This window comes from Calliopsis andreniformis, chromosome 12, assembly GCF_051401765.1.
Source record: "Calliopsis andreniformis isolate RMS-2024a chromosome 12, iyCalAndr_principal, whole genome shotgun sequence".
NCBI classification, from domain to species: Eukaryota; Metazoa; Arthropoda; class Insecta; order Hymenoptera; family Andrenidae; genus Calliopsis; species Calliopsis andreniformis.
Window position 1 is genome coordinate 18,604,215 of NC_135073.1, and position 22,100 is coordinate 18,626,314.

Here is a 22,100-nt window from a genome sequence, read left to right on the forward strand (position 1 = left end):
GTTTTCTCTGGTTTTCTCCAAGCCTGCGTCGTTCAACGGTTACCTTACAAATTATGAATAACTGTATGTAGTTTTCACGAAACTTATATAAACTGAAGGAGAAATGAACGATGATAGTAGTAACACAAACAAAGATGCTTTCCAAGAACCTCGAAAAAAGTTTTGGGTGGTAAGTTTTTTTCGTACTGTCAATAATATTTAAAACCGACGCTCCAATTAACCTACGCTGTTATTCTAACGGACGTTTAGCGAGAGTATTCATAAGATTTCTTTGATTTTCTGTATTAAACATTTAATTTTCTTCGGTTACTTCGACTAACAGATTAATATTAACCTGTTTTCTGTTATTTTTGTTTCTGTACATGCCTCATTTAAAAGTTAAATTTGTAATAACAAAGTGTATGTAACTATTTTTATTGTGTTCAATTAGCGTTCGAGAAAACGTACAAAAAGTGATGCTATCAGTATTAGTTCAATGGATATATCAATTGAATCTGATATGGGCAAAAAGAAAAAACGCAGGAGAATCACAGAAGTGGCCAGCAGTATTTTTTCTACTTCTAGTGTAGTTAATAAACAGGCAAATACTCTTCATAGATCTTTTACAATTCAACCAAGTGTGACAGATCTATCATTTGTGGAAAATGAAACTGATACTGGAACATTAAAAAAAAAGTATGAGAAAAAGTTATAGACTTACTTTTATGATTAAACACTTTTATTTAATTATATTTTTATGTTTCAGATGCAAAGAAAATATTGAGAGTACAAATAATTTTACACTTCGAAGTTGGGTACTTGATGTGGCAAACATAAGTAGTAAAGATAGACCAAATTATGCTTTAAGTAGGAAAGAAGTTAAAAGGCAAGAAGCAATTTATGAATTATATTGTGGAGAAAATGTACTTATCAATGACCTTTGTGTCCTTAAAGACTTTTATTATGAGCCATTGATACCCACTGGTATCTTTAATTCTGATGAGTTAGTCACACTTTTTGGTGGTATAACAAATCTCATTGAAATACATAGTAGACTGAGAGATGAATTAGTTGATTTAAGAGATCAAAATGGATATACAGATATTGTTGGTCCTACTATACTGAATTGGGTTAGTATCTTCAGACATTTACTTTTTAGTGTTAGTAACTTATTTATAGTATTACAACTTTTGTAGATTCCAACACTAACAAAACCATACATGGAAAGATGTAGAACACAAATATGGGCAAAGCATTTGTTAGATGAAAAAAGATTAACAAACAAGCGGTTTCAATCTTTCTTAAAAAAACGTTTAGAATCTCCTCATTCCATTGATTTATGGACATATATAGATGTAGCACGCTCAAGAATTGTTAAATATCCTCTACTAGTGAAAGAAATACTCAGGCATACTCCATCTACACATGTAGACCAAACACCTCTAAAAGAAGCAGATGACTTATTGTCTAAATTACTTAATGATATAGATAAAACTATGGGGACTGCAGAATGTAAGTTAGCTCAATCAAAAATTAATGTAAAATTGGACTATGATCCTACCAAATGCATTGAAAATGCAACAGAGCTTATCACTGAAGGACAACTTAAAGATGCTCGAGGAATGGTAAGGAGGAGGTGTAATTTTTTTGCAATTAAGTTTAAAATAATTTTAAATTACTTTCTTTTTCAGAAATTTCAGTGCTTTCTTTTTGATACTGGCTTTGCAGTAACTCGTGGAACAAGATCTGCTAATAAAAAATATAATTTATTTTTTCCTGTTATACCCAAGGAACAAATCTGCATAATTGCAGAAGAAAAATCTACAAGTTATGGGTTCAAAGTTGGTGATCACTTTTTAATAACAGAAGATGGACATGGAAAAAGGCATTGGATTGATTCATTTAATAAAGTTTGCCAGCACAGAGTTCGTCTATTAGAAAATGTAATTGATACAGATGATAAAGAAAATAAGCAGGTTTTAACTCCATCAAAAACAAATCAGTCAACTAGGTCATTTACGAATAAGATAAGTGAAAATCATTTTTCTCTCACATTAAAAAGAAATTTTCTGAAGCAGAAACGTAATAGTATGGATTATACTTAGTATTAAACAATTTAGCTTCTATTCTAAATAGTTTTTTACACTTGTGTATTATACTCAATTAAAAGTCTTTGAAAAATATTCATAAGTGTATATGTAATTGTGGTGTAGGTATGTAAAACATCTTTAAATTCTGCCATACTGATAACAATTTCTTTGTATATTAAATTAATGTTAATAGATAAATTTTCAATATGTTTAAAGATTGCATTCCATTATCAATACAATTCTAAACAAATATAAGTTTATATTATTTGTACTTATAACAAATGACATTTATGTAAAATATATAGAGTATATATTAAATAGTCTATTAGGGTGCTAACACGAAAAATGACATAAAAGAATTTATATACATGCTTGGTAAAGCATGGATTTAACATGCCAGAACGTATGTAAAAATACTTTAGTACAACGGTAAACAAAAAATGGCAATTTACGTATTTATATGTGGCATGCAAACTTCCATTCCTAAATACAGTTTATATGTATACAATTGTATGTAAAAATAAAATTATTTTTTTATAAATATTCTCAACAGAAATACAAGATTATAAACTGGAAACTTGTATCTCAGTTTTATCCAACATAATTTTATTCACATAATTTTTGTAATAAAATAACGATTCACATATCTTTTTCATTGATTTGAAGTATTTATTATGGCTTAGTAGGTTTCATCGAATTTCCATCTGGATAACGCTTTTTAAAAGCTTTAATGAGTTGAGGATCAATCAAATGGACACCATCTACTTGATTACCTAATGTTATCCAATTGGGTTGAACATTATGCGGTCGACCAAATAATTCAATCTTTCTTGTCCCTGGACTCATACGTTCAATAATTCCATAAATCTCATCAGGTTTGTGACTAGTGGCACGAACTTCAGCCACGATAACGTCACTGTCCAAACCTCGGTTAATTCTCGGGTTCCCTTTCATACCAACTAAACAGTGCTCCTTACCGTGATTTAGCCAATGTCCTGTCCTACCCGTTCTTATTATCCTTTGCAACTGATTCGTTTTCACCCAAATAATTTCATCTACCCTCTCATATCCCCATAGTTGCAAACATTCTCTGCCAAGTTCCATTGCTCTTCCTGTTACCCACAGAAATAAAAGACCCTCATCTTGAAGCGCGGGAATACCTAACTGTCTCATTTCGTCGTCCGACATTGTACCGTACGGTAGTTCCATGTGAATGTCCCATGGAGGATCAGCCATTATAACAGCAAATTTGCCTAACACTGTCATATCAAGATACCGTAAATCACACTGTATCCACTGTGGTGGATAAAGAGTCAATTCGCTACCTAAAGAACCACTGCTAGCTGGGCAAGGAGCGTTGCTGCCATTCTTAGTATCTAATGTTAAAGCTTTATTTGCTGAGGCACTATTTGCATTATCGGCATCGTTCGATTCTTTTGGTTGAGTTGTTGGTCCATCTACTTCGTAGTGAACATACCTGTGGAATAAAAAATTGAAATAAGTTCAGAGTTCAAACAAAATGGAAATCTCTTTTAGTTGTAATACATACTTGCATGTATCCATATGAAAACAGGTGTTCAAGAAGCTGCAGTCACCCAAAGATTCATCTGTGTGGCTTTGAATGATTTTTTTGAAATGCAATTTTTTGCATTTCTCTGCAAATCCTGGTCCACCATTCAATTTAACGCAATCTACTCTTGTGCCATGAGGACAGAACTCCATTACTTGTGCTCCTCCTTGAGATCTAAATCGTTCAGCCAATGATTTCTCTTTAGATGTCTGTTTTGACAACAGATCTAGGATTTGCTCTCCAACCTTTTTATTTTCTTTCTCCCTAATTGTTGGCATTGAAATAAGAGACATTATATCCTCTGTATTCTTTTTATCTAACTTTGGTTGCTTCTCTGCAGGTGCATAATCATTCAATTCAGATGCAGATGTTTCTGCACTTTCTGGATTTTCTGTATCATCTGACTGAGATTGGTATGATGATTGTGATTCTATTACTGATAATACTGTATATCCAAAAACCCCATTCTCTGTCACTTCTTTGATTCTGAAAATGCCTTGAGTTATTTCATTGCACATATAATAAAAATGCACACAAATGTGGAAACTTACTAACTTAACAATATCTTGTGCAGCAAGCTTCTCCAAAATCTTATGAATATCTGAAGAACTCACATCTGCATTCAAATTCTTACGAAGCTGGTCTATTAACTCTGCAGATGTAATGGGCAAATTGGGCAATGATTCATGCAAAATGCATAAAACATCTCTTTCATATTCACTATGATCTGAGCGTTGGGTATGTCCTGCTAAATCTGAAAATATATCATTGCTTTTCTTTTGAATCTTAGACAAAAATAAATTAAATTTATAAAAAAAATAATACTTAATAAATACATTACCGCTAGTATTGGGCGATTCATTTGTCAAGGTGGATGATACTGGTGTTGCAGAAGTAAGAGTAAATAGTTCATGTCTCTCACGTTTCCTTTTCTGCAGTTTTTCCCGTAAGCTATTTCTTTTTATTTTAATAGCTTGGATTTCCTCGAAAGCGTCTGACATATCTTCATAGAACAATTTGAAAAACTAATAAATATATGTAAACTACTCGACGTGTTGAATTAAAATTAGTGAAAATATGAACCGTATAAATTATTTTTTAGTATCTACGAAAAATAAATTTCGTTTTTACCTTGCGATAACGGTCAAAATACTTTAAACAGCTTAAAAATACATATGTTTCTGTCAAAAAACGTAGCACACGCAAATCACTAGCTATTGACAACGGAAAACCTAACCAAAGTCTACCTAACATTACCTGAAATAGTAAAGACACATGGCTGCATTGCCAGTTAGTGCATGTGGAATAATTCGGAGTAAATCAACTGATGCAGTTTAAAGTCTTGTTATTTATGTATTATTAGTGAATATTAAAAGCTTTTTAATTGATGCAAAGATGTCGAATGCGAAAGAATTCTTTCTTTCTGTCACGCAACGAATTTTCAGCAACTGGACGGCGTTGAGGGTAAATATTTTGTACTCTACTTTTACGAAATATACATTTATACATTACATTATTGTCTTCTCCATCTTATCAAATATCTTTTCATTAGATGGCAGTGGAGTACGGAATGGGATCGAAAGAAAGTGCAATCGATTTTTGTCCTTACATGACAGAGGTTATGTACATGAATGGTTAGTTATTTAGTTTATTCCCCTCTGTATAAAGTGTCATAAACAGCCTGTAGTGTTATTGCAATTATTTTATACTTATCTTGTGTGATTATTTTAGACAATTTAAACAGCAGTGAAATTGCTACAGAGTTAGAAGACTACATGGATGAACATTTTAATACAGAACTACAAGATGACAGTGCCGTACAAGTTGCAGAGGAGTTGTTGAGATTCTATCGCTACTGTATTGGAAATAATGAAAATTTGGCAATGGCAGAGTTTGAGAAATTACCACCATTACAATCATGGTTTAGCACAACTGAACCTGTCAGAAGAACTCACAATCCTGTTGTGGAGAATGATAGTTCTGAAGAGGAAGAAACCTCCAAGAATGTGGAAGTAGCAGATGAGTGGACAGAAGTCAGAAGTAGGAGGAAAAGATAATTCAGACTTTACATTTAAAATGGTATTTTTTCATTTTTGTTGCTTTTTTTATAAAAGAATATACAAACTACTGGCTTACAGTACATGTGCATTGTTTTTACAATTGCAGTATGCTAGACTCTCATAACCAAATACTTATCTAAACAGTCTTTTAAACCCTGCCAAACTTTATTTGGCAGTTTTAGTATCTGTACCTAAAATAGTGGAGGGAAAAGTTATTGAAAGATGTGAAATAATGTAAATAAATTTAGTTTTTTACAAGGTGATACTTTTTTCGTCTTTGGGTAAAGGAACAACACAGTATCCATTCTGGTCCTGTACAACAGTCTCCTTTTTTATGGTAGTTATTCTTTCTTCAGGCCCTAGTAAACTTAACATTACTGGCAAAAATAACAGTCCATGATAGAGACCAAATATTACTACAGATGTGAATAACTGAAATAAAAAAAAATTATTTTTTTCTTAGGAAGTAATAAAAAATATGTGAAATTTGATAATAATACCTTAAAAAAAGTGGTGAATATGTAAGCTTCACTGGAACCTAGCAAAACAAATGCTAGAAACGTGCTTAAACCACCATTAAACACAGCAGGACCAATAACAGAAAGTGTTTCAATTGCACGTTCTATAAAAGTAGAAAAAAGTTATTTAAGGTGTCTTCATCCATTTATACTACTTATGAATTATATTCATTCTTACCTTTTTTGTTTCCTTTCGCGCGTGTGAACTCTAGTCCAATGTGAGCAGCATAATCGACTGCTAATCCAACGCACAATAGAATCATGATACTCGCTGATATTTCGATGGTCAAATTTAAAAAATACATAGAACCTAACAAGTCGATAAGCGTAAAAAGAACACAGCAAAGTACCCAAAATGACGCTTTTAGATTTCTAAGGAATAGTACTATCACTACCCCAATGGTCACTATTTCTAAGCATAAATTTCTTATCAATTCTTCTCCTACCACCTGAAAATAAATAGTGGGTAATACAGTTATTAATAAAATTACATCAAAACTATTCTTCTCACCTTATTTGCTGTCCATGAAACATAATCAGGAGAAAATATGGCAATGTAATCGTGGCCCTCAGAAAAGTTTGTACTCCAAACTGTTTCTCTGATAGACTGTATCGCCCCTATTTGTTCCGTCGTGGTATTGATAAGAACATGTTGTATTGGAATTTGAGACGTCTGAAGAAAAAATAAAAAAATTAATTTCTTTCAGAAGAGTTACAGAAGACTCAGAGAAAAATTCCTGAGTACCGTTATGTTGTATTCACCAGCTGGTATCTTATCGAAATTGATATCTTTAATGTACGACTGGCCTTCTTTCGTTAGTAACAAATATTCCGTGAGAACATTGTAATATTCTTCCTTGCTCTCAATATCATCTAGAATAAAAGAACATAGTAAATGATTGCACCAACTATGAATAGATAAAACTTACTTTTGCCCGTGTCATTGAGCCATTTGTCATAAGCAATAAACCAGGGCTCAAGGGTAGCATTATTAATGAATGGATTGTGCTTGAGATTATCCACTAAGTGGAATAAGGAATCACGATCCTTGTAATAATCCACCCCTGTCATATAAATCGCCGTTCGTTTCCCATATTTAGGAAAGTACTCCTTCAACTTCTCGTTGAACTGAATAGGATACGAGTCTTTGTTCAAGTACCTAAGAGGATCAAAGTTCTGTTCCAGCTGGAACACTGCCCATATGTTGATACACAGTAAACCGACAGTGATCACCAATATAATTGTTCGTGTGACGTTCTTTACGATCCATGGACCAATGTAATTTTCGAAGATAATCTGCTGAGTGTTTCTCTGGCTACACTCGTTTGGCTTCCAATTCAATTTGGGACGGCAGAAACATCCGTCCTTTCGCGCTTCGAGCCTCCTTTCATCGTACACCAGGAAACTCAAGAAGAAGGTGATTTCGTATATGTACAAGAAGAGGATTCCCAACGTGGAAAATGCATAAAAGGATCTCAAGCATGGCATTACCGTCGTGATGCCAAAGGCAAATGCGATTATGTTCGTGAAGGAAGTTACTGTCATCGACATACCTTGAAAAAATGGAGAACTTAAGATTCGCGAGGGAAAGGAACCGCAACTAAAATTGGTATACTTCAATTTAGATTCTTAGAATACAGTCAGTGATGTCATACCCGCTTGTTGAAACGCCTTGGCAATGCGAACAGGAATCTCCAGGCTCTGATCAGTCTCCGACAAATTTGCCAGGCTCTGCATGATCACAAACATATTATCGACGCCTATACCGAGCAGAAGAAACGGTAGAATGGAATGTATCGGGCCGTAAGCATAACCCAAATAAAAGCAGATCCCATAAGAGGACAGGATCGCCTGGCCAACCACACAGACTCCCATTATTGATAAATAAATTCGCTGCTCCAGCGCGTTGCATTTGCCAATCATTGTCATCAGGTAAACCGCGATCAGCGATAATCCACAGCATAGCACTATCAGGTTATTATTCAATACTTGCTGCAGGCTGTCTAAGAAACTTCGCGTGGCGACTGCGTATATCTTCATACCCGGCGGTAACGTGTTATTTGCGTGGAGAACGCGATTTATGAATTCGAGTTCCCATGCGTCTGAGTTTGGGTTCGATTTCTTCAGCATCCAATTCATGATTGTCGCTTTGGCACCTTTGACACGTTCCTTTCTGTCGTAGAAGACGCCTGAGAGCAGAGGTCCAATATCTAATAGAACGTTTCTATTAATCCTGAAACAGGTTCAGACGTTACAAAAAGCGGAAAGAAAAGATACTGCAGTTCAAGGTTTTTTCAGACATACTTGTGCTTTAATGCTTTATTCACGTCTTCAAGCACCTCCTTCTTCGTCAAATTACGAACATCCTTTGACAAGCCGGTTTCCCATAACTGTATGATGGATTGATATATGCATCCCTTGTTCACTAGGGTATCGTTTAGCTCCATCATAATATCCTCGGCGAAATCGAGGTCCTTGAAGATGTCAGCAGGATCATCGTTCTTGAACCATGTGAAGTATCTATGACAAAAAGACTTCTTTATTGTTACATCTTCAACTACTGGATAAATTAAAGGATATCTAAGATTTTACCCAGCACACACATCCTCCCAAGTGTTATTCCCCACCATGACGGACTTCACCGTTTTCTCAATATTGTCAATCTGCGAGAGAAAAGAACAATTTGAAGGATTGATCTCGAAGAAGCTTAGGATTCAACTCACGTTAACGAATCTTTTATAGAACTAGGATCATGCGCGAAAGTGGAAAAGAACCTTCACGAATATTGGTATAAGTCATGATCGCCTATGTACCGAACGCAGCACTTCAGGGTCCAAAACGTTCGGAGCGGTGATAATGATGCTTTCGTAGCGGAAGTCGTCGTGGAAGTGGCTCTTGACCCACGCTGCATCTTTGCGTAAAATAGAGTCGGTGGGCACGAACGCCTCGACTTCGTCGAGCTCCTCTCGCCAGAAAAGCATCCCAGGTGCACAAACACAATTTATGCAGATGGTCACCAGCAGCCATAGCCAAGGCTTTTTCCCAATACTCAGGCCAATGCTGAAGGAAAATGAATGGCTTCATTAGTACCTATATCTTCAAACAAAGAGTCGTTATTGAAAAGACGCTCTTCTGGGCACGTGAGAGGATACGCTAAAAGCTGAACGCATGAAATTTGATTCTTTTAAGAAATAGTAATCGTGGTTTTCTGTAATGTTGCGCTAGGCGGTGGAAGATATTCTTGGCCAAGTCTGCTTAGTGCAACGTCAGATGAAACGTGAAACAATCTAATGGCTACTGAAATTGATCCAATTTTTAAGAGTTATTTCCAAGCGAAAAAGTGACCATCAAAAGACCTACACTTATTTTGGGAACACCCTGTGCATTCAAAGATCTTTAACCATATTAGAGCTCCTTTTACAGTTGACTGACCAATTAGAAGAAAAATTTGTCGATATAATTGGTTAATGCAAAGGGGCGACGGTCCCTGAATGAAGTAATAAGGGAAGAGGAGGGTGGCGCCTAAAACGGCAGCTTTATGTAGGCCAATCATAATTCGTGGAACGAAAGAAGTAATCTTGATTCAGCTAATTAAGGGGCTGCGATGATCTCACCTTAACTAGATTAAATGATGTAAAGTTCAAGACCCGAAACCGAACGACTAGTAATGTCGTTATCCTCAACGAGATTTAATGTTTTCCTCGTGCTATTAGTTGCCTATTGAAGGCGAAACACGTGCAAGGCGATCGATCCATTGACGGTGCTTAAGATCAGATTTATCCGCTGTTGCCCTTATATACGCGTAAGTTTAGGGCTTCAATCTTTTACTATTGTACTAAACGATATTCACGGACGTTCTTTATAGTTCTACTTAGAAATTTCAAAACGGAAATACAAGAAGTACAGTCTCATCGTTACTCATACCTCAGCAATTAGCTCTCACTATGAAATTACCATTAACGGACGTACATTTCAATGTCAATTCGTTTAAGGGAATCTGTTATTTAAGCTGTATCTAGGTTTTGGTGGCCACGAAAACTAACAGAACTGCTCTTAATTCACTGACATCCGATCCATTTTGGCCTCGCTATGTCATTTACACCGGAACTATCCTGAATCTAAAAGAAAAAAAAAAAGTTACACCACGATAAAGTCACTCGAGAGCAAACACTAAACTGCTCTTTAAAACGACGATTCTTCAATGAAAACCTCTTTGAAAAAGGATTAAACGTCTCCCTAATGTAACTGAACTCCTCAACTATTCACGGTTCTTCTTTGCAGATAGGAAGATCCAAGGAAGAGACGCGGTATCCAAAGAAGATACCTCCACTCCAACAGGAGACGCGGCAAAGGAGAAACCTTCCTGGCACATGCACTCACCGATAAAATATACGATCCGTGTTCAGGTGAAGATCCAGCAATATATCCTTGAGGCGTTTCCACGTGATCGCGTTGGACGGTGCGTTTCCTTGTTGCGTTTCCATTCTTCTCATGCGACGCTCAGGTCGTTCCGTCGCCGAATGTCCACTGAGAGCGTTGGCGAGTTAGCACACAGGCCGTAGTGCGGCAGAATGCATGTGACCAACGGTGGAAGTAATCTGCTACAATTATATAACGTTCGCTATGGAGGTTCGCCTGCACGGTGTTATCGGGAGGTCGAGGAGGAGAACAGAGATCACCCCTCTCCTATTGTCTTCTTCTTCCTTCGGATCATCGATGCCATCCTGCGATTTCGGTGGATCCCAGAGCCACTGCTCGATTATTCGGAAGATTATCCGAATCTCGATGAGGCTTGCAAGAATTAATGGGACAATGAGATTACGAAGCTTCCGCTTCAATCACTGAGCTATCGTTTTACTCGGAAGAAGCCTGAACGTGTAGCTATTTGATATAGTAACATGCGAGGAACTATTGGCTGCACAGTCAGGAAAATTTCTTTTGTTAAAGGAACCATTCATGTAAAGCTTTTCCACGTTTTCCTATCTGCTCCGTTTTGTGTTTGCTCTGGTCGCCAAAGGTTCGATTTATACAACAGGATTTACGTAATTCGACAAATCGAGGAAACGGAGAGACGATCAATGTTTTTTAATGGCCTCAACTTTGCTGAGACTTTTTGCACAGAAACTGTTGCTTATCTTTACGTCGTTCCAATAATCTGAATCTATTCCGGAAATTTCTAGATTCTTTTTTAATATCTTTTTTTGACAGTATTACTAAAACGGCCTAAGTAGGATTCGTAAATAAAATGGACGGAACCTGTCTCTGAAATTCGTGTCATCCGAGACAGCAGAATCGCTGTTAACAATGTCACAGCTATGAAACGATCCTCGCGAAAGGCAGCGCAAACAAAATGCTTAAACTACCGTTCGGTTCGCGTCTCGCACGTGTGTATCTTCCGATGACCACCATATCTTTGATATACCTGATCTACGCAAGATTGGCGCTGGGACTAGCCAGCTGACCCACATATTCATTTAATTATCGTTCCTCTTCGAAAGTTGGCGACCATAAAACACATAAATTCTTGATTCTGCATAATAAACTTTATGCCAACGTGAGGTTCACGATGATGAACGTCTCATAGGTTCAGCAGGGTGAAGCAACAAATTAATATCTTTAACGATCGTTGGTGACCCGTGGGTGGCTGGAGGAAATCGCTGCGAATTGCCTGGATGAAAATGGCACATTGAATCAGACTCGATAATTTTCTAGCATAGGCAAGAGCTCTCGTTTGTCTCTTTTGTCTTTCTTCTTCTTCTTCTTCTTCTTTTTCAGGATGTGTAGCAGTTCTTTTTCGCTCTAGCGACTCGTTCATGGTCGAATGCGCGTGGAAAAAGTGATTTAGTAGGCGGAATCGCGGAAGAAGTATGATCGATGCTTTCCAGGCTTTCTCCAGTTCTTTCAATGATGAGGTCTTTAAGCGATCATGAAGATATCATCAAGTAGAGTACTCATTAAAATTAAGTTACATTCTGTTGTTTTATGTTTAAGCTTTCCAGTGAAACTGTGCGAAATGATCTGAAAATTAGTTCAAATCTCCCCTGAAGAAACTTTCTGCAAAGTTTTCCAAGGGCCATTTTTCTCATTTTTGAAAGAAGTTAGATCGCGTTACGTGTTCTTTACAGGACGCAACTTTCCCTTGAGTTAAAATTCATTTTCGATGTAATCGAATGTACGTTATTGTTAGAAAAAGTCACGAAGGTCCCACAGACCTGTCGAAATCGTTGACAGAGATGTGATCATTTAAGCAAGCCGATTTCGTACAGGTGAAACGACGACGTACCGCGCGGAACCGGCTTCGTGAGCTTGGGGAAGGTAGGGAGTAGGCGAAGCGAACGCCTTTCCCATCATCTGTGGATCTTCAGTATTCCTGGTTCCAGTCGAGCCGATGGACGGTTTTCTGTTGAGTGTCGTTGGTCGTATCAAGACTACTAATCGATTCTTAAATGTTGAATCGCGATTAAACCCTGGTCAAGTAGAACAGTCTGTGGTGAACGTTTGTGCTTGACCCATTTGGTGCTTATTCGATAACCGTAAGTAAGAATTCTAAAATTTCTTATTCAACCATCATTTGAAATAGTACTATTTTATGAAAACTTAATGCAATTGTTTAATTGACAGATCGAAATTATTGTTCCTTCGATGCGGAAGTGTTCTGATGCATCATAAAAGATTTGGTCAAGCTATGTAGGTGACGGTAATTAAGTCCACTCTACTTCGATTTCGTTCTGTTCTGCAGATTCGTCGATTAATCGTCGCAGCAGTGCACGACGTTATTTAATTAGCATCTACTGTACGCTAGGTTTGCGTTTCTTTTTCCCTTGCATTCCTATGAACGATTTCTGGAAAGATCAACGGTTTCACAGTTACCTCATTTCTCAAATTTGTGAACGGTGTCAACAGATCACTAAAAGATACGGATCAATATTTTTTTTTTTGAATTTCGGTCGATTCCTGAATCAGCAATGGATTAACGGTTTTTAGAAAGTTTCGATCGACGAGTCGAGGAACTGTTCCTGAGCCTATCACTACAAGTAGATACATAGGCTTATCTTTAAAACGATGCCAGGTATCATAGCAAGATATCGGATGACATATAAAGATGAGCAAGTTAATATCGAATTAGTAAATTATGGGAAGTGGTAGGTGGTTCCATTTAGTTCACCGTAATTTACACATCATCCTCGACGAGGCCCCAACAATACAGGAATTCTAAATCACACACTGATGAAAATACGGAAGGAGGTCCTATTCAGTTTACAGGCAACGATTTACATATGACTTTCGGCGACAAACCCAAAAGGAATGCGTCAGGTGACCCTGAACTCTCTTCGAAGACCACCGTGCACGTGGGCTGACTTCAAAAGCGGAACCACTCTCTCTGGACGACTTTTTCCTCCGTACAACACGTTTCTCTTCGAAGATTCGTCTATACCCATTTTCGTCTCGATATCCTTCTGCTATTGGTATACGAGATGCTCTTCGATACATCAAATCTCCACTTTAAACGTCTGACGTCTCGATTCATAATTCTAGAACCTCGGTTATCTCGTGAGATCCGAATGCAAATCCCTATTTACCGTGTGATTTATTTACGACCCTAGAATCATGAAAGATTCACGATGCAAGTTGCTTCTATTTACAGATCCTATCGTGTTCGGAGAAAGAGATCTATATCCGGGAGGAAACAGCCTTTTTCGTCGGTGGATTGATGAGAGGCGTTTTAACGTGGCTGCGTTCACCTTGACCGATGAAAGTGTTACGAGGGTCTTTAACCGCTCGATACGTTAATGCACCGAGATTGCGGCTACAAACCCGCTATTTAGCATCCATTGTGTTTAAGAATCTTTGGCCTCTGCCACTTCATGCATCGTATCTCTTCGGTTTAATGCACAAGGTGATTGATACTGGTTGTCTACCGATTACCGAATGCGTTGTGATGCTGTTTTACTTATATGAGATACCTTCTTCTATTTTTACTTGCAAAGTATGCGCAAATGTAGTGCTTTCGATAAAATTGCTTGAGAAAGCCTACGCAGAGCATCTTATTAGACGTGCTAATCGACGTCTATGTTCCTACAAGTATCTCAACGTAGATATTTCTTTCTTCTTCCTAGTCAGTTACGATGTAAGTAGAACAACTCGAGGAAATGCCTGTAGCAGCTCTCTTTGTACGAGACTCGTTCTAATTACGAACGCAAATTGAAAATAGCAAACCAGTGAACGCATTGTTTACTCTGTTTCTTTATTGGTTCAGTCGTCAGTGACAAGGCCAGCAAAAAAGATTTCCTGTGTTGGGGATTCATCTCTTTCGCCGTGACCCTAATTATTCTTGCAGAAAAATGATATTCCATATAAGAGATCGGAATATTCACCCTTGATTCCAGAAATATGAACGTGGCAACAGTTCTCCTGGTCCTCGCTCTAGGATTGGCGACCGCTCAATTGAACTTCGAGGGTAACCCATTGACGGAGAACACGGAGTACACTGCTGAAGAGTCACGGCTGTTGCAGAGAACCGCAAGGCAAGAACAAACCGCAGCGAACGTGACGATTAATGGCGCAGAAGATTCCCAGAAGCTCCATCCACCGTTGGAAGACGTAAAAAACGCGTCAGAGGAGTTTGAAGCGAGGAATTTTCCAATCGACGATTCCTCCACACAGCAGAAGGAAGTAGTACACTCTGTGAACCCTGCAGGTCGAACTAACGAGGCTGTCCAAACAGCTCGGTACCTATCCGCGACTGCCTACAACCAGGGAAGCAATGTTAACCCAGCAGAAGTAGCTCTGTCCACGTTTCTAAATTCCAAGACACCTGAGGAATCTCGCCAGTCTTTGGACAGCTACTTGCAAAACAGTGGAGCGTCACAGAATGTTGTGGAACAGCCCAATCAGCAAATGGTGTCGCTCACTAATCAGCCACAATTAGAGCAGTCTCACACACCTCCGGTTAATCAACAATCCCTGGCTCTATCTTCCCCAGTCAATCAACACCTAACGGCGCAGCTTATGCAACAACGACAGGTGCAAGCTTTCCCTGTTAATCAGCAACAGTATGGGCAAATGTACAACCTACCACAAATGTCGACGGCCCTGGGTGCTCCATTACCGCAACAGCAGATGCCTTACGGGGCTGGGATACAGTCAAAGAACGACGTCTTCTATCCGCCTGGGTGGCATCATCGTGTGAGAAGAATACGTGGGAAACCGTATCCCTTGGTTCAGTCCAGAGTGGGGCCAGGATTCTACAATGGGCCTGTTCCAGGTGAGACTGCGATCAGTTTCAGATATGCCAATTAGGATTTTTAATGAACCACGGTGGTTAATGATGAAGTTATGAAATGTTATGTATATTTCCAGTTCCTTTTAAACAGAAGGCTCCTGTTGAGATAATCTATACGAAGCCGCCTGGTTTCCATCACGGCCCTCCTCCAATCAGCAACGCACCTGTACCATATGAAGATGCTAGTCCATGGTTCCCTGAAGCTGACCATCCACCACCTTCCAAGGACGTCTATTATTCTCAGCTATATGCTCAGTCCTACGATCCTAACTACTATAATTATATCGCGAAAACGGGAAAAATCAAACCTTATTTATATGGGAAGTTAGGTAAGCGCCATGAAGACGAGAGTAGTGGTATCTGGACGGAGCTGTATCGGGGATTTAAGAAGCACGGCCTGAAGAACATTATGACACCGACGTTTCTTCTGGGGATGACTCTACCCGTGGTTACTCTGATGCTCACAGCCCTTGTGCAGAAGAGATCTTTAGGTAGATCAGCCTCGTGGGAAGTTTTGCGGGAGGAGAAGATCCAGGAGTATCTAGAGCAGGTGCAGAGAGCTATTGAGTGTTACGAGAAGAGGAGGAGGAAGAGAGACGCGAGTGTGGATGACTGTTGAAATATCGCTAACTTCCTTTGACTCATTCATTTAGAGCACGCAGGAGGACTGAGTGGCGATAGGGTGCACATTGTCTCGAAATTTCTGGAGGCGAGTGAGGCTCAAGTACTTCTACCATTTTGCAAGGCTGTTGGATTTTTATAGATTGATGGGAGAGATATGTAATGAAGAGCGCGAGTCTCTCATGTACATACTGTCTGTAATATAATAATGATAATTAATATTTATAAGGTGCGATTTAATTAATATTTCTAAGGTGATAGATTGTAGATTGTGGTGGATAAGAGAAGGTGACAGTGAAAATGCTTCTGCAACGAGCACGCCAACGTGAGAAGTGAACTTTCGCGGGTCAATTACCTCTACGACCCTGTTCACATTCTTCACATCCAAACGGGCTGGGTGGGTGAACAACTCTCATGGACTTACACTTTATTTATTAATCATGTCGGTGTAGCTAGTCGCTTTATTCATCTTCTTTGAAACTTTTACTTTTGCCAAGAGACTCCTTTCTTGAGCGAACCGACACCAACACGGAAGATGCATCCACAATAGCATTGCACTCTGTTATCCTTTTGCTCGCACGGAGCAACGATTCCTCGAACAGTGATACTCGACCTACATTTCAACGTTTTGCCCGTCTAGACGAGCCCTGAATTCCAAATTACAAATGACATCCGCGATTTGCTGCACCGTGCAACATGACACAGAAATGAGTAACCGGTTTAGGCATTCAGTGTCAGTGATTCCACGCGACAGTTTTAATTCATAATCCTAAAACTTGTTTGGTAAGCTAGTTTAATAGACATTACTGTTCTCCTTATACAATAGAAGACTTTTTAGTTAAGCTACTCGAACTGTATTCTCTAAATTAATTTGATACAGGTAAAATGGTATTTACTTCTAATAAGTATTTAATTTTGTAGGATGACTTAATCTTTCGACTATGCTCATCATTCTAAATGCAGTCTTTTCGGGGGTCCCTGTAATTCCCTTCACGCGCGGCGTTGATTAACGACGTGGGGATAAGGTCAATTATGATAACCTAGGCATTAATGAGCCCATGAATTAGATGTGAGCTTGCTCTCGATGACGTTTTGTCCGCAGTGAACAAGGCGAAACAAGATTTTTTGTAACATCACAGTCCCTCTTATTTGTACTTAATTTACTGAAATTCGTCAGGACAATGTCCTATTTTTAGGTTCATGAATAAAACACACGGCTATCTTAATGCTGTGTTTAAACTCATAAAAGTGTCAAACACGTCTCTCGTTTAAAACCGGTTTCTTCGGGAATGACTTGCACTCCAGACGCCGGAAGTCAAGATTCTCTTTTCATCGATATCTGAACGTTTCTTCTTCCTTCGAAGAGATCTCGTGCCGCTAATTACAAGTTTCCTTTGTACTTATATAGATGTTTGCACTTAAGTCTACGAACGTGATCTTTTTGTCTTATTAAATGAAAATTAATTCACATATCAAGGGAAGTCATTTTGGTCTGTTCGCTGGTGGTCCAGAACTGAAATCATAAGTCTCTTCTCCGTGGACGTTGATGAGTCGATCGTGACTGAATTATTTAATTGAACGATTGACGGTTTAACTCACGGGTCATGAGACCCAGACGTTAAAGGTATTCCACTCTGTAAGAGGGAGGAATTATTGATTTCCACTCAACTCTCGGTAGGTCGTTTAAATTTGCCACATTTGTTAACGAAAAATATATCGTATATTTCGTTGTTTCTATTTTTCTACAAGTACAATTTTATAGTAGGCGTAGGGATGGAGAAATTAAGCGCGTCGCATTGAAAGGAAAAAGATGGATAAAATAACATTGGTCCCCCTTCAGTGACCATTCCTTCGGCGAAACTCGGAGGTTCGAGGAACTTAATAAATTTCATTAAAATGGCTCTCTTAATACGAAAATATATGATTCAAATCAATATTGGTTTGATTAGTCAGATGAACGATAAAATATTTACATATATTTATAAAGAAAATAAATCACAGCTCGTGAATCGATGCTTTCTTTTCCCTTTCTTTACCCAGTACGCCTTTTTTATTCTAGTAAAACATTACTAGCCGTTGCTCGAGTAAAGTGTATACATAAAACAATACATTCTGTGTGCAATTGCTATATATCTCTAATTTACGTTATCCTCACTGATATCTGTAAATCATATTCACTAATCTTCGAAAAACATTTCGAAAAAAAGAATTATAAAAAAAGAGGAACGAGCAACGGCTTGGTATGTCCTGTGGCTTTCATAGAAAACGTCTGGAGGAGTTAAAAGGATCAAATGAACCAACAGACAATTTACTAAAATAGATTCTAGTTTACTCCATAAAAGTCACAGGTACCCTACGGGTTTCGATACTTGTTCAAACAATTCATCGCAATTGAAAAATGATTTACATAAATGATGTACGTATTGCTTTTAATTTCGCGACGCTCTACGTGCGTGTACATACAGTGACTGCGCGTAATTGCCCTTCACTATTTCTGCTATTACTATTCTTTCGTAGAACTCTCAAGGACAGATTTTCCTCCGGTTCTGCGAAACAAGTAATCTCTCCAGAATCTTTCCTTTTATATCGCTAGAGGTAAAACAAGTCATGGACCAGCTCCTGCAAAGCGGTCGATTTGATTCTACTCACAAAGGCAGGCTCCGATTGCAATCAGCACTGGGTATGGTAAATATTCCAGATACGTAATAATTTGCTCGTTCGATCGTAGCCTCCCTTTGTCAGGGGTGGTCAGTCTTCACCTCGATAGACACCTTGATATTCTTCATTATGTGCATTTATCGCTTCAGCCAACATGCTTAGCTGGATCAAGCGCAGTGTATAGTGTGCGTTTTCAAATGTTTCGGGTTACTTTTTTCAACGAACACAAACTTGTCCTATTGTGCTACCTGAAGTGTTGCAAATTTTCGGCTCAAGAAGCATCGATGATTGATCCTTTACTGTTGGTATAACTGTTCTAGGAGACTAGATGAGGTTTAATGTACAAAATAGTGTTCAGTAATGAATACTAAACGATGGATCTTAAAACAACCATGCAGGTCGGCAAGTTGTTACAATTTTTATCAACTGAATAATGGAAGCGCGTTTCGCAAAGCTTATGCAGTTATCGATCGATCCACGAAACGCACTTGAACTCAATTTTTCTATGGTTTCTAAAAAAGGATCGATGACCAATATACATATCGCTAGCATGAGCGTTATTGTGTTATCGTCAAGATATACTAAAATCATTGCAGCGGTAAAATTTGATGCTATAATGCAATAACTATGAATGTAATAGACAAACTAAAAATCATCTATACTTCGCATGCGCATGTATGTGTATAGAGTATTATTCTTTGACAATTCTTCTAAATACTATACTCGCAACATAAATTAGAGAATCTTCGAATATATGTACATAAAATTTGTTAGACTGAAAGACTGTGTTTTAGTCGTATCTATTATCCTTGGTGCAAAATCATTCTTGTACTGTCCATGCTATCATCGACTCGCAACGATAACTAATTACTTTAATTCCTATAAACACAGCTGCCTCCGACCAAATATTCTAACAATTCGTTTCGGATAAGGAAAAAGCAACATAAATATATTGCCTACACATATTCCTTGCGGTACCCTTTTGCATATTAATCCTGATTATGGGTTGTGGAACGCGGCCTCAAATAAAAGGCTAAATCCTAATGAAATTAGCATAATACTTACATCAGCGAAACTTACATCTACTTTCTTAGTTTTCTTTGTTTTTTTCCTCTTTTAATTAGAATGTGAACACTCCAAGGCTAAACACATATTCTATGTGAATTAGTTCAGTCGAATTTTTCCTCTTTAAACGTAAGATTAATAGCTTCGCCAACGTCTTTCACTATGAACGCTGGTTTACACAAACCATCTTCGACTTGTAAGAAATCTCTGGGATTATGCTCGACCCGGAATTCCGAATCTCGTTGATGAACACCAGTTTCGACTAAAATACTGATACAAGCTTTTGCACTAGGCGGTTTTACTTCCTTGCCAAGTAGTTTCTGCAGCTTGTGAGGTTTTAATACTTGTTTCTTTGTGCAAGATAACAGATACTTATCGTATAAATTCGCTCCAAAAATGTCAGTGTTAATGTTATCTCTGAAAAATATACAAAAAAGTTAGTATATACTTTTACTCGTGAAGTTTATGGGGGAAAAAAGATTAATTACCCAATAGCATATATTGTATCTACATTGTTATTTATTCCAATACTTCTAGCATGCTCACGGAGCATATGATTCGCGTGATAGTATGTAACTTCACTAGGTTTTCCGACTAGAGCAGAATAGACCATGTCTTTCCCTGTAATTTTCTTGTACAAGGATTCTAAACACAATAAGAAAGCACCATGGCCATATCTAGGGATTGGTGCTTCTGACACCCATAATAAATCCATATTACATGCCAAGATTGGAATGTGTGGATATGGAATAGTACTAGACAAGCCAGTTGGCATGCCATTAGTCAACAAAAGATCTACCATCAATTGTAATGGTGTTTCCCATGAAATTGGCTCGCTAAATAACACAATACCCTCTATTATAGGAAAATTTGGATCTATAGGTCCACATTGTGGATTTCTCTTTTCCATATTTACATAGTCCAAAGAAGGAAAATTTTTTACTAATTCTTGTATAGTTACTGTTTTCTGGAAGCCCAATTCTCGAGCTATTTCTTTAATAGGACCTTGCCCAGATATCAATACTTGTTTATCATGAAAATTCTCAAACAATCTTAATGGCGAATGAGCCATGACAACCTGAGATTCTTTTACTTCAAATCCTATCCATTTGGACAAATCTGCTGCTTTTTGACTACGCAAAGCATTTCCACTGTTAGTAACAAATACAGTTGGTACACAAAATTTGCCATCTTTGCCTTGGAGTCGTTTGAATGCCTCTGGTACTGGTGGCAATACCTTCTTACCCCTCACTATGACACCATCAATATCAAAAATGAAACCAAATTTTGGTTTGGGGGTAATTGTTAGATGCTGAAAAAAGAATACTAAATATTAGTATAACAATTTATTTCTCCTACTATTTTATATATCTTTAATTTATATTATTTTTGTATGTCAAAGCCTCAAGTTACTGCTGCTTTAAATTCTACAGCTACTTCATATTTTTGGAACAAGACATTGAAACAGCTGTAAAGACCTTGAAGCAGAATATAAAAATATACTGGCTATCTTGACTCCACTAGTGTGCAGTGTATTTTTAAACCAACAGAGAATGTAATACCACATAAACTTTGCATCATTTGTCTTAATTTTGTAATTGCAATTCATAATTAATTCTTCCAAAATACCAGAAAAAGGAGATCTGTATAAAGTATGTCATAGGCACCAAAAGAAGGTCAAGTACCTATGTCAAATTTATCAGTATTCTGTCAATAAAGGACAAGTGTCAATGAACATTGCAGAAATCTTTTAAAGAAAAGAAATCGTATTACGAACAGAAAAAAAGTATAAATATGACGGTTGACTATAAACAAGATTGTAATTCTTCAGTCATATAGCAAAAAAATTAATTCATATTAAATTTTCAATGGATTTGCTCCGACTCGGTGAAAGTAGGTCAAGCGCTTAGTGTCATAAACAAAAGAAGGCACACATGATGGATCCACCTTAAAGTGCATGGTACTAAAATCGAACGACATAATGACATGAAATACAACTCACCCTAACTCCCGTGAACCTCGTGATGCCCGGTCGCAGCAATGTCTTCATAATTGCCATTATGGTAGTGGTAAGGATAAACGAGGGGACCCAATTACAGTATCTTAAGCCTATACTATGCTCAAAGGCTACTACTCGCGGATTGATTATGCATAATGCAACGTTTTGAGGTTATAGTGACCTACAGATCGCACAGTACATTTAACTGTATTTTTCCCACGTGCCGTAAGAGGACACAGTGCACAGTGCACAGTACA

At 37.8% G+C, this 22,100-nt stretch overlaps 6 protein-coding genes across 12 annotated transcripts; 3 read left to right on the plus strand and 3 right to left on the minus strand.

Annotated features, from left to right (window-relative positions):
- The first annotated feature begins 32 nt into the window (after positions 1-32).
- Positions 33-2,658, plus strand: LOC143186150 (rho guanine nucleotide exchange factor 3). The gene is made up of 5 exons (XM_076389623.1): positions 33-169; positions 431-675; positions 746-1,109; positions 1,176-1,604; positions 1,671-2,658. Exons 1-5 carry the CDS (start codon positions 104-106, stop codon positions 2,082-2,084), a joined length of 1,518 nt encoding a protein of 505 aa, XP_076245738.1. The 5' UTR covers positions 33-103; the 3' UTR covers positions 2,085-2,658.
- Mettl3 (methyltransferase like 3) lies at positions 2,633-4,870 on the minus strand. 2 transcript variants are annotated; one of them, XM_076389622.1, is made up of 6 exons: positions 4,771-4,870; positions 4,481-4,642; positions 4,195-4,393; positions 3,619-4,125; positions 3,395-3,546; positions 2,633-3,328 (listed from the first exon to the last, which is right to left on the minus strand). In XM_076389622.1, exons 2-6 carry the CDS (start codon positions 4,638-4,640, stop codon positions 2,742-2,744), a joined length of 1,605 nt encoding a protein of 534 aa, XP_076245737.1. In that variant the 5' UTR covers positions 4,641-4,642; positions 4,771-4,870; the 3' UTR covers positions 2,633-2,741. The 2 variants fall into 2 exon arrangements, with proteins under 2 accessions (XP_076245737.1, XP_076245736.1); XM_076389621.1 differs by having other exon boundaries at positions 2,634-3,546.
- A 4-nt stretch (positions 4,871-4,874) lies between these two features.
- Positions 4,875-5,962, plus strand: LOC143186156 (uncharacterized). 2 transcript variants are annotated; one of them, XM_076389635.1, is made up of 3 exons: positions 4,875-5,103; positions 5,192-5,273; positions 5,437-5,962. In XM_076389635.1, the coding sequence occupies exons 1-3, from the start codon at positions 5,035-5,037 to the stop codon at positions 5,694-5,696; spliced, it is 411 nt and encodes a 136-aa protein (XP_076245750.1). In that variant the 5' UTR covers positions 4,875-5,034; the 3' UTR covers positions 5,697-5,962. The 2 variants fall into 2 exon arrangements, with proteins under 2 accessions (XP_076245750.1, XP_076245749.1); XM_076389634.1 differs by having other exon boundaries at positions 4,878-5,103; positions 5,371-5,962.
- LOC143186147 (patched domain-containing protein 3) lies at positions 5,761-10,841 on the minus strand. 3 transcript variants are annotated; one of them, XM_076389616.1, is made up of 12 exons: positions 10,598-10,841; positions 9,031-9,277; positions 8,810-8,880; positions 8,522-8,737; positions 7,873-8,450; positions 7,147-7,770; positions 6,963-7,090; positions 6,729-6,890; positions 6,396-6,666; positions 6,200-6,321; positions 5,966-6,131; positions 5,761-5,890 (listed from the first exon to the last, which is right to left on the minus strand). In XM_076389616.1, the coding sequence occupies exons 1-12, from the start codon at positions 10,708-10,710 to the stop codon at positions 5,865-5,867; spliced, it is 2,724 nt and encodes a 907-aa protein (XP_076245731.1). In that variant the 5' UTR covers positions 10,711-10,841; the 3' UTR covers positions 5,761-5,864. The 3 variants fall into 3 exon arrangements, with proteins under 3 accessions (XP_076245731.1, XP_076245732.1, XP_076245734.1); XM_076389617.1 differs by lacking the exon at positions 10,598-10,841 and having other exon boundaries at positions 8,992-9,115; XM_076389619.1 differs by lacking the exons at positions 9,031-9,277; positions 10,598-10,841 and having other exon boundaries at positions 8,522-8,691; positions 8,810-8,842.
- LOC143186151 (uncharacterized) lies at positions 8,104-16,771 on the plus strand. 3 transcript variants are annotated; one of them, XM_076389624.1, is made up of 4 exons: positions 8,104-8,149; positions 12,484-12,750; positions 14,605-15,482; positions 15,578-16,771. In XM_076389624.1, exons 3-4 carry the CDS (start codon positions 14,609-14,611, stop codon positions 16,117-16,119), a joined length of 1,416 nt encoding a protein of 471 aa, XP_076245739.1. In that variant the 5' UTR covers positions 8,104-8,149; positions 12,484-12,750; positions 14,605-14,608; the 3' UTR covers positions 16,120-16,771. The 3 variants fall into 3 exon arrangements, with proteins under 3 accessions (XP_076245739.1, XP_076245741.1, XP_076245740.1); XM_076389626.1 differs by lacking the exon at positions 8,104-8,149 and having other exon boundaries at positions 12,465-12,750; XM_076389625.1 differs by lacking the exons at positions 8,104-8,149; positions 12,484-12,750 and adding an exon at positions 14,014-14,114.
- Positions 16,772-19,942: 3,171 nt separating this feature from the next.
- On the minus strand, positions 19,943-21,982 carry LOC143186154 (haloacid dehalogenase-like hydrolase domain-containing 5). Its single transcript, XM_076389629.1, has 3 exons — positions 21,847-21,982; positions 20,333-21,156; positions 19,943-20,261 (listed from the first exon to the last, which is right to left on the minus strand). The coding sequence occupies exons 1-3, from the start codon at positions 21,901-21,903 to the stop codon at positions 19,949-19,951; spliced, it is 1,194 nt and encodes a 397-aa protein (XP_076245744.1). The 5' UTR covers positions 21,904-21,982; the 3' UTR covers positions 19,943-19,948.
- Between the last annotated feature and the right edge of the window lie 118 nt (positions 21,983-22,100).